Below are 12738 nucleotides of genomic sequence, written 5' to 3' on the forward strand. Positions count from 1 at the left end.
TGGAATTCACTATCACTTAAATATTTTTTTAAATTACTACCTGACACATATTGGTGAAATCTGTTGATTTGTCAACTTAAATAGACAAGCTGTTATTTCTCAGTTTATTAAACAAATCTCTTCTTCAGCATATGCCAGGCCGTCAGTATGTTGACTTACACTGTTTGAGAGTAGAACCTTTTCCATTTCTCATATTGTGCTGGGTGTTTTATTCACTATCATTTTATGTCTCAACATCTGTGTGATTCCTTTCCCTTTCACCCTTTTTCTGGGCAATTAGTTCTGATACTAATAACATTCTTTCTGATCCTTTTCACTGGATATGACTTTTTTTTGAGATGCTGGGGATCACATCCAGGGCCTCATTCATTGCAAGGCATTTCCTTTACCACTGAGTTATATCTGCAGCCCTTAAAAGCAAAACAAAACAAAACAACACAAAAGTTTTACTTTGTTGAATTGAGATTCTGGCACTTACCTTGACTTGTCCAGTGAATGTGATTTATGTGTCTTTTCAGTTTGTCTGGAACTGTTTTATGTTGTTTGCATAGATGGTGCATGGTGGAATAAGACAACGTTGGATTACAGCACATGTAAAACTCATCAGTTGTTTTATTGTAGTAGTAGGTTATTGTTTTGTATCTCTAATCACATTGATGGGTAAAATGTGTCAGAATATTATAGTTCTTTTTTTTTTTAAATATTTCTTTCTTTCTTTTTTTTAGTTGTAGTTGGACACAATACTTTATTTTATTTATATTTATGTGGTGCTGAGGATCAAACCCAGGGCCTCGCAAGTGTTAGACGAGTGCTCTACTGCTGAGCCACAACTCCACCCCCGATTATAGTTCTTTATTACTAACTTTACTAGAATTTTTTATGAGCCTAGGTTTGGAATCTTCCCTTTACAAATCTCATCTTTAGAAATCATCATACTAGACTGTCAGACATGTTTATAAAATGCAAATGCTGATAAATAATAAGATAAGTGAAAAATAAAAACTAGGAAAGTTGCAAAATGTATGAAAACTTCACAATTTATTTTACTTTTATAACTAAATATTCATGTTTTACAACAACTTCTATTCTAAATTGTACCCAACGTCCTACTCAGTGCAGTAGATATGAAAAAAGAAGTAACATAAAAATTGGAAAGGAAGAAGTAAAACTGATTAAGAATCTGCAGCAGTAAGTTTTCTAAAATTTTTAGGGAAAAATTAGAAAATGAAATAAAATGTAAAACGTAGTACATCCATAGTCATTCAGTAACTAGGAAGAAATTTAACAAAGATGTGTGATACCTCTTCATTGTAAATTAAGTATGTCTTTAGCTCCCCATGTATGCTCCTATAAGTGCTCTTTTGTTTTTTCATTTTAATTCCTGGTCTAAAAGCAAAGAAATAAGAACATAAGTGTGAGTTTCTCTTGTGCTGTTATTGTTCTCATTCATTTTGTTTTAATAGCTTTTCCTTTGACAGTATAATAGCTGTGTTTTTGGTTCTTCTACTTACATAGCTTGGTAAAAATGGTTAGGCTTTTATATATTGATTATTCTGTCTTTGAGGTTGTTTTGATTTAAAAAATCCCATTTATTTTAAATTTAACAACAACAGTAATGTGGGGACAATGCTTTTTTAGTTTTTATTGCTGCTTTTTTTCTTGGGTCTCTGGGATTTTGAAATGTATTCATTCTTATTGTTTGTCTTTCCAGGATAAGTTGGCCTTTTGATAATTTATATTTGATGGTGATATTTGATAATGGGGAAAAAACTTTTTTTTTTTAAAATGTTATTTTAGTCATTGATGGACCTTTATTTAATGTATGTGGTGCTGAGAATTGAACCCAGGGCCTCACACATGCCAGGCAAGTGCTGTACCACGAGCCACAACTCCAGCCCCAAGTTCTTAATTTTCATAAATGTGGTGCTGAGGATCGAACCCAGCGCCTTGCAGGTTCTAGGTGAGTGCTCTACCGCTAAGCCACAATCCCAGCCCGGGAAAAAACTTTTAATTTGAAGAAACAAAGGAAAATATATCAGATTTAGTAATATCGATCATAGAGAATATAGAAAAATTATTTTGAAAGATTTTGACTGTCCTTCATTCTTCTCTTTTAGGGTGTGTACTTCCAGTTTCCTGCACTGATCCCAACCATTTTTTGATTGGCCACCTCTATTAAAAAATTTTATTTTTTAACTTAGTATGATGTCACAATGAACTGCACTATTATGTATAACTATAATACACTAATAAAAACATTATTTTTTTTTAGTTTATTCTTTATGCATGTGCTAATGTATCACTATGATGATACATTACATATGTTACAAACTTTCACACACATAGAAATTTAAAAGGCTAAGGTAAAAGGAAGAATAAAGGCTTTTCTTAAATTATTTAGCAGCATAGAACGCAACTTTGTTGAACTAAGGCAGAAAAATCTTCACTTAACCTTTTTTTATGAAATGAGGAGCTCATTTTAAGTTTAGTTTGTTTAGATGCTTTGTTTTAATTACTGTTACAAATATAAAGAACTTTATAAAGATTTATAGATTTAGGGCTGGGCTGGAGTTGTAGCTCAGTGGCAGATCGTATGCCTTGTAAGGCACTGGGTTTGATCCTCAGCACCACATAAAAATAGACAAAATAAAGGCATGCTGTCCATCTACAATTACAAAAAATAATTAAAAAAAAAAAGATTTATAGATCTAAAAGGGAAGAGAGTAGTTTCTTATTGCTTCTATAACAAATTGCCAGAAATTTAATGACTTAAATTTGTGGCAGTTTGTTATAAAATTGTCTTTCTGTTTTGGGAATCAGAGGTCGAAAAGCAGGCTTGCCCGGCTAACATTAGGGTATAGATGTGCTAATGTGTCATTATGATGATACATTACATATGCTACAAGCTTGCACACACATAGAAATTTAAAAGGCTAAGGTAAAAGGAAGAATTAAAGGCTATTCTTAAATTATTTAGCAGTATGGAAAGCAACTTTGTTGAACTAAAGCAGAGTTACAAGTATTATTATGTCTGAAAAATCTTCATTTAATCTTTTGGAAGCTGAGGGAAGCATTTGTCTCCTTTCATTTATTATTTAGAATGTATATGCATTTCCCAGTTCTTGGCCCTTTCCTCTTTTTTAGTTTGGAGAAAGTGTATTTTATTTTCTTTCTTACTTGAAAGGCCACTTATTTCTAATCTGTTATACATGATGACAGAATGCAATTCATTTCATATTACACATATAGAGCACAATTTTTCAAGTCACTGGTTGTACACAAAGTATTTTCACACCATTTGTGTCTTCATACATGTAAGGGTAATGATGTCTAACTCATTCCATCTTCATTCGTACCCCTTTCCCCTCCCTTCCTGTCTCTCCCCTTTGTGCTATCTAAAGTTCCTCCATTCCTCCCATGCTCCCCCACCATCACCATTATGAGTCAGCATCCTCATGTCAAAGAAAACACTCAGCCTTTAGTTTTTTGGGATTAGCTTACTTCACTTAGCATGATATTCTTTACCTCCACCTGCAAATGCCATGATTTTATTCTCTTTTAATGTTGAATAATGTTCTATTATGTATATATATCAAAGTTTCCCTTTGCATTCATCTATTAAAGGACATCTGGGTTTGATCCACAATTTAGCAATTGTGAATTGTGCTGCTATAATCATTGATATAGTTGTAGTATGCTGTATTTAAGTCCTTTGGGTTTAAACTGAGGAATGGGATAGCTGGGTCAGATGGTGGTTCCATTCCCAGTTTTCCAAGGATTCTCCATACTGCTTTCCATATTGGCTGCACCAGTTTGCAGTTCCACCAACAATGTATGAGTGTTGCCTTTTCCCCCACATCCTACCAACAATTATTGTTGTTTGTATTCTTAATAGCTGCCATTCTGACTGAAGTGAGATGAAATCTTAGAGTAGTTTTGATTTGCATTTCTCTAATTGCTAGAGATGTTGAACATTTTTTTCATATGTTTGTTGATTGATTGTATATTCTCTTCTGAGAAGTGTCTGTTCAATTCCTTGGCCTATGTATTGATTGGGTTATTTGGTTTTTTTTTTTTTTTTATGTTAGCCAAAGCATTTCTTAGTAAGAAGAGTGAAACTGATGGCATTACTATTCTAGACCTTAAACTATACTGCAGAGCAATAGTAACAAAAACAGCATGGTATTGGCACCAAAATAGACCTGTAGACCAATGGTACAGAATAGAGGACGCAGATACTAACCCACATCACTACAGTTATCTTATATTAGACAAAGGCGCTAAAAATGTACATTGGAGAAAAGATAGCCTCTTCAACAAATGGTGCTGGGAAAACTCAAAATCCACATGTAATAAAATGAAATTAAACCTCTGTCTTTCACCATGCACAAAATTCAACTCAAAAATGGATCAATGACCTGGGAATTAAACCAGAGACATTGTGCCTAATGGAAAAAAAAGTAGGCCCAAATTTTCATCATGTTGGATTAGGCCCCAACTTCCTTAATAAGACTCCTATAGCATAAGAATTAAAACCAATAGGGCTGGGATTGTGGCTCAGCAGTAGAGCGCTTGCCTAGCATGTGTGAGGCCCTGGGTTCGATCCTCAGCATCACATAAAAATAAGTAAAAATAAAGGTATTGGGTATAACTACAACTAAAAAAAAAAGTTTTTTTTTTTTTCTTTAAAGAATTAAAACCAAGAATCAATAAATAGGATGGATTCAAACCAAAAAGCTGCTGCTTCTCAGCAAAAGAAACAATCAGTGAGGTGAATAGAGAGCCTACAAAATAGGAGCAAATCTGTACCACAAACACATCAGACAGAGCACTAATCTTTAGAATTCGTAAAGCATCTTAGTTTTCTTGTATTAGCTCTTTTATGCACTCTGATTTTCCTGCCTTCCTCTTTCCCTCATAAGGACACTTTTGATTACATTCACCCCCCCCCCCCCCCCCCCCATTCACAACAATGTCTCCATATGAAGATCCTTAATTTAGTCACTAGCAAAATAAATCCCTTTTGCCACACAGGGGCTTTAGATGTAGTCTTAAGGGAAAGGAGGAATTATTGTCTAGTAACAAGCACTATTACCAAGTTAGGACTATATATATATATATATATTTTTTTTTTTTTGTGGTACTGGGGATTGAACCCAGGGCCTTGTGCATGGACTCTAATTTTTTAAATCCCGTCTTACCTACTAGTCAGTTTGGTTAAGTGAATTTTCATCTTTATATTTCAATTCGTGTAAAAGGAGTTATATAATTTATTTTTTTTTGACAAACTGAGAACTCAAGGTGAGGATTATTTGGAAAACTTTAAAAAAATAAAGGTTAGAAAATTATTTCTAAAATTTTAAATATATGTAGATATAAGAATTTTTCTTTTTAAACTCTTTAAACTTAGAAATCATATAATGATGGGATTATTTCCAAAAACATTCTTTTTCAAAGAGCTCTGTTCACTGCATTAATTTCTTTCAAAAATCAGTTCCTTTGTTACTTTCATGTTTTGTTAAAATGGTAGTGTTTCTTTGAAGGAACAGATTGTTGCTTATGATTAATTATTTTAAAACTAATTGCAAATTATAGAAAGTTTCTTTACTCACAGAATATCTAGCAGATTTGAAACTTTTGCCTTTTTGCAAAAGGAAATTTTTAATTTAGCTCTAAGTAGTCATTCCTTAAAGCTTTATGAAAGTGATGTACAGTGTCTCCACTTTAAAGGTCTTTCTTTTTAAAATAAAATTTACCACAATTCATCTGGTAGCAGATAAACCACAGTATGTTGTAGAATATTGAAAATGAAGGGATGAGTGAGCCTTGTCTGCTAGTCCCTGTTTCGTGTATGATTCCTAGTCTTCCATCAGGATTTCTCCATGCAGGTCACCCTCTGAAATGTAAATCACCTGACATGAGCCAAGAGAGATATGGTTGTCAGCCTGTAACATTAGTAAAGCATAATTTTTAAAAAAATATTTATTTTTTAGTTGTAATTGGACACATTACCTTTATTTTATTTATTTATTTTTATGTGGTGCTGAGGATTGAACCCAGGGCCTCACATGTGCTAGGTGAGCGTTCTGCTGAGCTACAACCTTAGCCTATAAAGCATAAATGAAAAAAAAATTATTCTAATTTGTTGTATATGACAGCAGAATGCAATTCAATTCATATTACACAAATAGAGCACAATTTTTCATATCTCGGGTTGAACACAAAGTAGAGACACACTATTTATGGTTTTATACATGTACTTAGAGTAATGATGTCCCTCTCATTCTACTGTCTTCCCTACCCCCATGCCCCGTCCCTCCCCTTTGCCCTATCTAAAGTTCATCTATTCCTTCTATGCTCCACCCACATTGCCATTATGAATCAGCATATATCAGAGAAAACATTTGGCATTTGGTTTTTTGGGATTGGCTTACTTCACTTAGCATTATATTCTCCAACTCCATCCATTTACTTGCAAATGCCCAGATTTTATTCTTTTTTAATGCTGAGTAATATTCCATTGTGTATATATATCACATTTTCTTTACCCATTCATCTATTGAAGGGTATCTAGATTGGACCCACAATTTAGGTATTGTGAATTGTGCTGCTATAAACATTGAGGTGGCTGTGTCCCTGTAGTACACTGTAGTTAAGTTTTTTGGGTATAAAGTGAGGAGTGGGATAGCTGGGTCAAATGGTGGTTCCATTCCCCGTTTTCCAAGGAATCTGCGTACTCCAGATTGCTTGCACCAATTTGCAGTCAAATCATAATTTTTTAATGGGAGTTTTAGATTAAAAATTTAGCAAAGTTTCTGTAGAATCATCCAGATTGACTGAGTTATATACTGACTTGTGTAGCTGCTCCCTTTCCCTTGTTATTCTGGTCATCATTCAAAGTTCTGCCCATTAACATTCATTGATATGTATTTAACTTCTCTATTGGGAGCTTGTGAAAGGCAGAAGTAGTAGTTCACATTTCATAGTATATCTCATTGCTGTATTCTGAGGACATAATAATTACCACTAAATAAGTGAATGAATTAATAGCAAATGCTCAGTAAATAGTTTTTATGTGTGATGTGTTAGGCTTTATGTCTTTTTCTGCTTTCCAAACATTTGGTTTTAAGAAGTGATTATTATAAAAAATGGGAGCTCATAACCCACTTGAATCAAATTGTGAAATATGATATATCAAGAACTATGTAATGTTATGAACAGCCAACAATAAAAAATTAAAAAAAAAAAAAGAAGTGATTATTATAGTTTTAGAGACTGGAGAGTTTATGTAATTTGCCTGAGGAGATGAAAGTTAGAGCATGAAAGATTTTTTCTTTTGGAGAGTTATTTTTATTTTGAATAAGAAATTTCTGTCTCCCCCTAATCCCTCCTGTTTTTGTGTTAGGGATTGAACTCAATGTTGCTTAACCACTGAGTCACATCCTCAACCCTTTTATATTTTATTTTTTAAATTTTGAGACAGGGTCTTACTAAATTACTGAGGCTGGCTTCGAACCTTGATCCTCCTGCCTCTGGGATTATAGGTGTGAGCCACCACACCTAGCTAGAAGTATATCTCTTAATAGAATAAGTAAAATAGTATGAAAGATATAAAGGAAGAGGTCTCATTTTCACTGATAAACCTATTTCCTTTCTCTTTTGTCCTGTTTCTTATAAGTAATCTCTCTTATTTATCTATTTATTTATTTTTTGTGGTGCTGGGGATTGAACCCAGGGCCTTGAGCATGTGAGGCAAGCACTCTACTAACTGAGCTATATCCCCAACCCCCAAGTAATCTCTTTTTATCAGTTTCTTGTGACTTTTCCCATGGTTCTTTATGAAGGAACAAAGAAAAATATGGGTTTTGTTTTGTTTTGTTTTCGGTGCTGGATATTGAACTCAGGGCTTTATATATACTAGGCATGAGTTCTGCCGCAGAGCTGTACCTGCAGCCCCTGTATGTTCTTTGTTGTTGTTGTTGTTGTTTGTACTTTTGTTTGTATTGAACCCAGGGGCACTTTACCACTGAGCCATATCATCAGTCCTTTTTATTTTTAATTTTGAGACAGGATCTTGCTAAGTTGCTGAAAGATCTTGCCAAGGTTGCTGAGGGATTGCCTTGAACTTGCTATCCTCCTGCCTCAGCCTCCTGAGTCAGTGGGATTTTAGGCAAGTGCCACTATACCAAGCCTTATATATTACTATTTTTGCCTTTTTCTATATAAAAAGTTTTATACTACATTTTTTTAACTTGTACTTTTTATTTTACGTTCACTTTAAAAAAATAGACTTTAGTTTTTAGACAGGTGTAGATTTACAGCAAAATATGTCAGAAAGTACAGAATTCTTGTGCATTCCCCCGTCTCTGATTTGGATATGAGGTATCCCCCAAAAGCTCATGTTAGTGCAGGAATGTTCAGAGGTGAAATGATCAGATTATGAGAGCTGTGACCTAATCAGTGGATTAACTCTTGATGGACTAATGATTACTGGGTGGTGGGATGTAGCTAGAAGAATTAGGTCATTGGGGCGGGGTGATTGTGCTCTTGGGAATTTTTTGGGAATTCTTGTCCCCAGCTCTCTTTCTTTGCTTCCTGGCTGCTATGAGCTGAACAGCTTTCCTTCCCATTCCCTTCTGCCATGATGTTCTGCCTTATCTCAGGCCTAGAAAATGGAGTCAGCTGAACATGGACTGAACTTCTGAGACTATGAGCCCCCCAAAACTTTTTTTCTTCTAATTAGGTCTTGTCAGATATTTTGGTCACAGTGATATCACTGGTTATCTGTGACGAGTCCTACTTCTCCACATGTTGAAATTTGAACATTAGAGAAGCACGCCAAGGCAAGCATGTGAAGCAGGATTTTTTTCAAAATAGACTTGGAGAAGGGGGCCATAGCTGGTATCATGGTATCCCAAGAAGCAAGGTGTTCTGCCCTTTTTATATGTCCTAGGCTTCCTTTGTTCTCCTGCCTTTCCCCTCTTATCTTTCTCCTTCCTGCATACGTGACTAGGCCCAGGAATGTTCAGTGGGATGGCCAAAAGGTGGGAAATAGGTGGGCTGAAGGGGGAAGGGCAGGATGGAGTAGACAAGGACATATTAACAACCTTATAGCTCCCTGTAGGGAGGGGAAATTTCTGGGATGGTTACCTTGGCAACAGGTTGGAGCAGGGGCAGGTTCTTGATAAGATCCCTCAGGGGACAGTCTGATCCCTTAGGGGACAGTCTCCAACTTCCCAGACTCACTCAAAATTGGCCTCCTTGACCCGACTCGATTTACCTATTTACACTGACTGCCTGTCTAATTCTGGCTTCAACCACAGTGTAAGAATGATTTTACACAGTCCTCCTGCTTTTCTATCAATATCCCACATTACAATAGTGTATTTGTTACAATCAGTGAGCCTACATTGACACATCACTCATAGTTCATAATGTACATTAGAACTCACTGCTAGTGTTGTACATTTGCTGGCTTTGACAAAAGTATAGTGTTAGTTCCACCATTATGGTATCATAGGGTGATTTCAGTACACTAAAAATTCTCTGCTTTACCTATTTGTTCCTTCCTCCCTCTAACCCTTGGCAAAATAAACTTTTTATTTTCTCCATAGTTTAGCCTTTTCTAGAAGCCATATAGTTGAAACTGTAGAGTAGAAAACATTTTTTAGATTGCCTTTTTTTCATTTACTAATATGAATTGAAGCTTCCATGTCTTTTTTTTCTTGTTTTCATGTCTTTTCTTGACTTGATAGCTCATTTATTTTTTTTTTATTACTGAATGATATTCTATTGTCTAGATGTACCACAATTTATCCTTTCACCTTCTGAAGGGTATCTTGGTTGCTTCCAAGTTTTGGCAGTATTGTATAAAGCTGCCATAAATATCTTTTTGCAGGTTTTTGTGTGTATATAAATTTTCAACTCATTTGGGTAAATACCAACGAACTTGATTGCTAGCTTGATGGAATGGTAAGAGTATATTTCTGATTGTGTCAAACTGAGCCAGGCAAGTTGGTGCATGACTATAATCCCAGCTACTCTGGAAGCTGAGGCAGGAGGATCACGAGTTTGAGGCCCACCGGGGACCCTGCCTCAAGATAAAATTTAAAATATCCAAAAAACAGAAAAAAGGGCTGGGGATGTAACTCAAAGGTAGAATGCTGTTGGGTTCAATCCCCAGTACTTTCCCTGCACCCCAGATTGCTTAATTGTCTCAAAGTGACTGTTGCAGTTTGTATTCCTACCAGGGTGAATGAGACTTTCTGTTCTTCCCTGCATTGTTCAACATTTGGTATTTACATGTGTTGTTAGATCTAATGTGTCCTGAACATCTTTTCTGATTAGCATATAGAGTACTTCTGCCTTTTTGAATATGGAAGGCTACTGTGGATGTGCTGTAGTTTATTTAGTTTGTCCTTTATTGATGGCCACTTGTTGTTTCTGATATTTTCCTTTGGTAACCAACATGCACTGACCTTCAGTTACTTCAGTTCCACGATTTAAAAGAAAAAAAAAAAAGGGTTTTGGTGTTTAGCCTAGTGGTGAAGCACCCCTGGGTTCAATATCTAGTACCAAAAAAAGTAATTCGCATTTCTTTTTCTGTTGTCTATATTTTGAGGTTATGTTTTGGAACTGTTGAAATATTAGGAAGATTAATTCTTTGTGATATGAATTGCAAGTGTTTTTTGTTTATCCTTTGACTTCATAATAATGCCATGGGTTTGATTCTGGTTTGTCCACATTTTTTTTTTTTTTAAATTTTCTGGTATTGCAGATTGAATCCAAGGATGCTGTACCACTGAGCTATACTCCCAGCCCTTTTTATTTTATTTTGAGGCAGGGTCTCAAACTTTAAATCCTCTTACCTCAGCCTCCTGAGTTGCTGGGATTACAGGTGTGGGCCACTGTGCTAGCTTACTTAATGCTCTAATCACTATCATATCATTGTGCTCTCTCAAATAATATATGTTCTATATTCCTGAAAAGATTTATTTATGCATAACTTTGACTTAATGCATCTAGCATTTAAAAACTCTTCTAATGATAACTTCTTCCTTCAATAGACACGGCATCAGCGAGGAGATACACATCCTCTAACTTTAGAAGAAATTTTGGATGAAACACAGCATTTAGATATTGGACTCAAGCAGAAACAATGGCTAATGACTGAGGTAAGAATAGTCTTTTTTTTTTTTTAATATATTTTTCTTTTTAGTTGTAGATGGATACAATGACTTTATTTATTTTTATTGGTGCTGAGAATTGAACCCAGTGCCTTACACATGCTAGGCGAGCGCTGTACCCCTGAGCCATAACCCCAGCCTCAAGAATAGTCTTAAAAATATTATGAAAAAAATCAGTTGGTCCCAATGTCTTGGGAGACTGAGGCAAGGGGATCGCAAGTTCACACCAGCCTCAGCAATTTAGCGAGGCCCTAAACAACTTAGTGAGAATTTGTCTCAAAATAAAAAGGGATGGGAATGCGACTCAGTGGTTTATGGTTTAGCACCACTGAGTTCAATTCCTTGTAAAACCACTCCCCACATACACTAAAAAAGTTGATTACCAAGTGATGGTTGCTGTAAGTGTTATTTTGGTTGTTTTTGGCATTGCTAGGAATTGAACCCAGGGCCTTTCATATGCTAGGAAAGAGCTCTACCACTGAGCCATGACCATCTGATAATGCTTTTTAGTTTTCTCTTAAAATAAGTGTTTGTTTTATTTCTCTTAAAAGAGTCTTTGTTTTATTCACCAAACATCATATATATATGATCTGGCACTTTAGCCTCTTGAGTAGTTGGGATTACTGGTGCATGCCACCACCTCTGGTTAAGCATACATGTTTCTAAGTTGTTTGACTTGTTGATTTTCTTGTAATTTTTTGTAACTATTTGTTTAATTTTTTTTTTTTTTTTTTTTTTTTTTGGTACTAGGGATTGAACCCAGGGATGCTTTACCACTGAGTTACATCCCCATTCTTTTTTATTTTTTATTTTGGGACAGGGTCTTGCTAAATTGCTGAGACTGATCTTGAACTTGCAATCTTCCTGCCTCAGCCTCCCAAGTCACTGGTATTGTAGGTGTGCCCCACTGTGTGTGATGTTTAAAAAATTTTTTTTCTTTAAATTTTTAGTTGTAGATAGACACAAGTCCTTTATTTAATTAATTAATTTTATATTTGTGTTGTGCTAAGGATCAAACCCAGTGCCTCACATGTGCTAGGAAGGTGCTCTACCACTGAACTATATCCCCAGCCCTTAAAAATTTTGAAGACTAGCAAAAGTTTTGAAGAAGTCAGTATACCAATTCTACTTTCATTTTTACAGAATAACTGGTTTATTTTGAATTGCTAAATTTATAATTTGTGTGCTTGTAAATTATATTTTTGTTTTGGGAAATTTAAAGCATTAGTACCATAGGGATAGCAAGATGCTTTGTACTACTACTATTACTATTATGGCTTGATATTTAAATTATTACCTCTAGAAAGTTACTTAGAAAGACGATTATGTATGAACATTGTGTATGAACATACATCCATCCTTTTGGGTAACTCTAGTACTGTTGATGGTGGTAATTTGGAAATGAATAGCACTTTGTATTATTTATTTTTATGGTGGTGGGAGATATGAGTAACATTTTAAACATTCAGATAGTTGCTTCTTTTGGGCTTATATATTAAATGACAACAAAGGAGACTACTTTCAAGGACCAGTAAGATTCTCAAAGACCAAA

The 12738-nt window shown here is 35.1% G+C and overlaps 1 protein-coding gene across 2 annotated transcripts in view; it reads left to right on the forward strand.

Moving 5' to 3' along the window:
- Gtf2e2 (general transcription factor IIE subunit 2) overlaps positions 1-12738 on the forward strand; it is a 79028-nt gene that overhangs the window by 30487 nt on the left and 35803 nt on the right. For both annotated transcript variants that reach the window (XM_027939334.2, XM_027939335.2), the window contains exon 4: positions 11067-11174. In XM_027939334.2, the coding sequence (XP_027795135.1) occupies positions 11067-11174 (108 nt within the window). The remainder of the gene's footprint in view (positions 1-11066; positions 11175-12738) is intronic.

Source organism: Marmota flaviventris, chromosome 3, assembly GCF_047511675.1.
Source record: "Marmota flaviventris isolate mMarFla1 chromosome 3, mMarFla1.hap1, whole genome shotgun sequence".
NCBI classification, from domain to species: domain Eukaryota; kingdom Metazoa; phylum Chordata; class Mammalia; order Rodentia; family Sciuridae; genus Marmota; species Marmota flaviventris.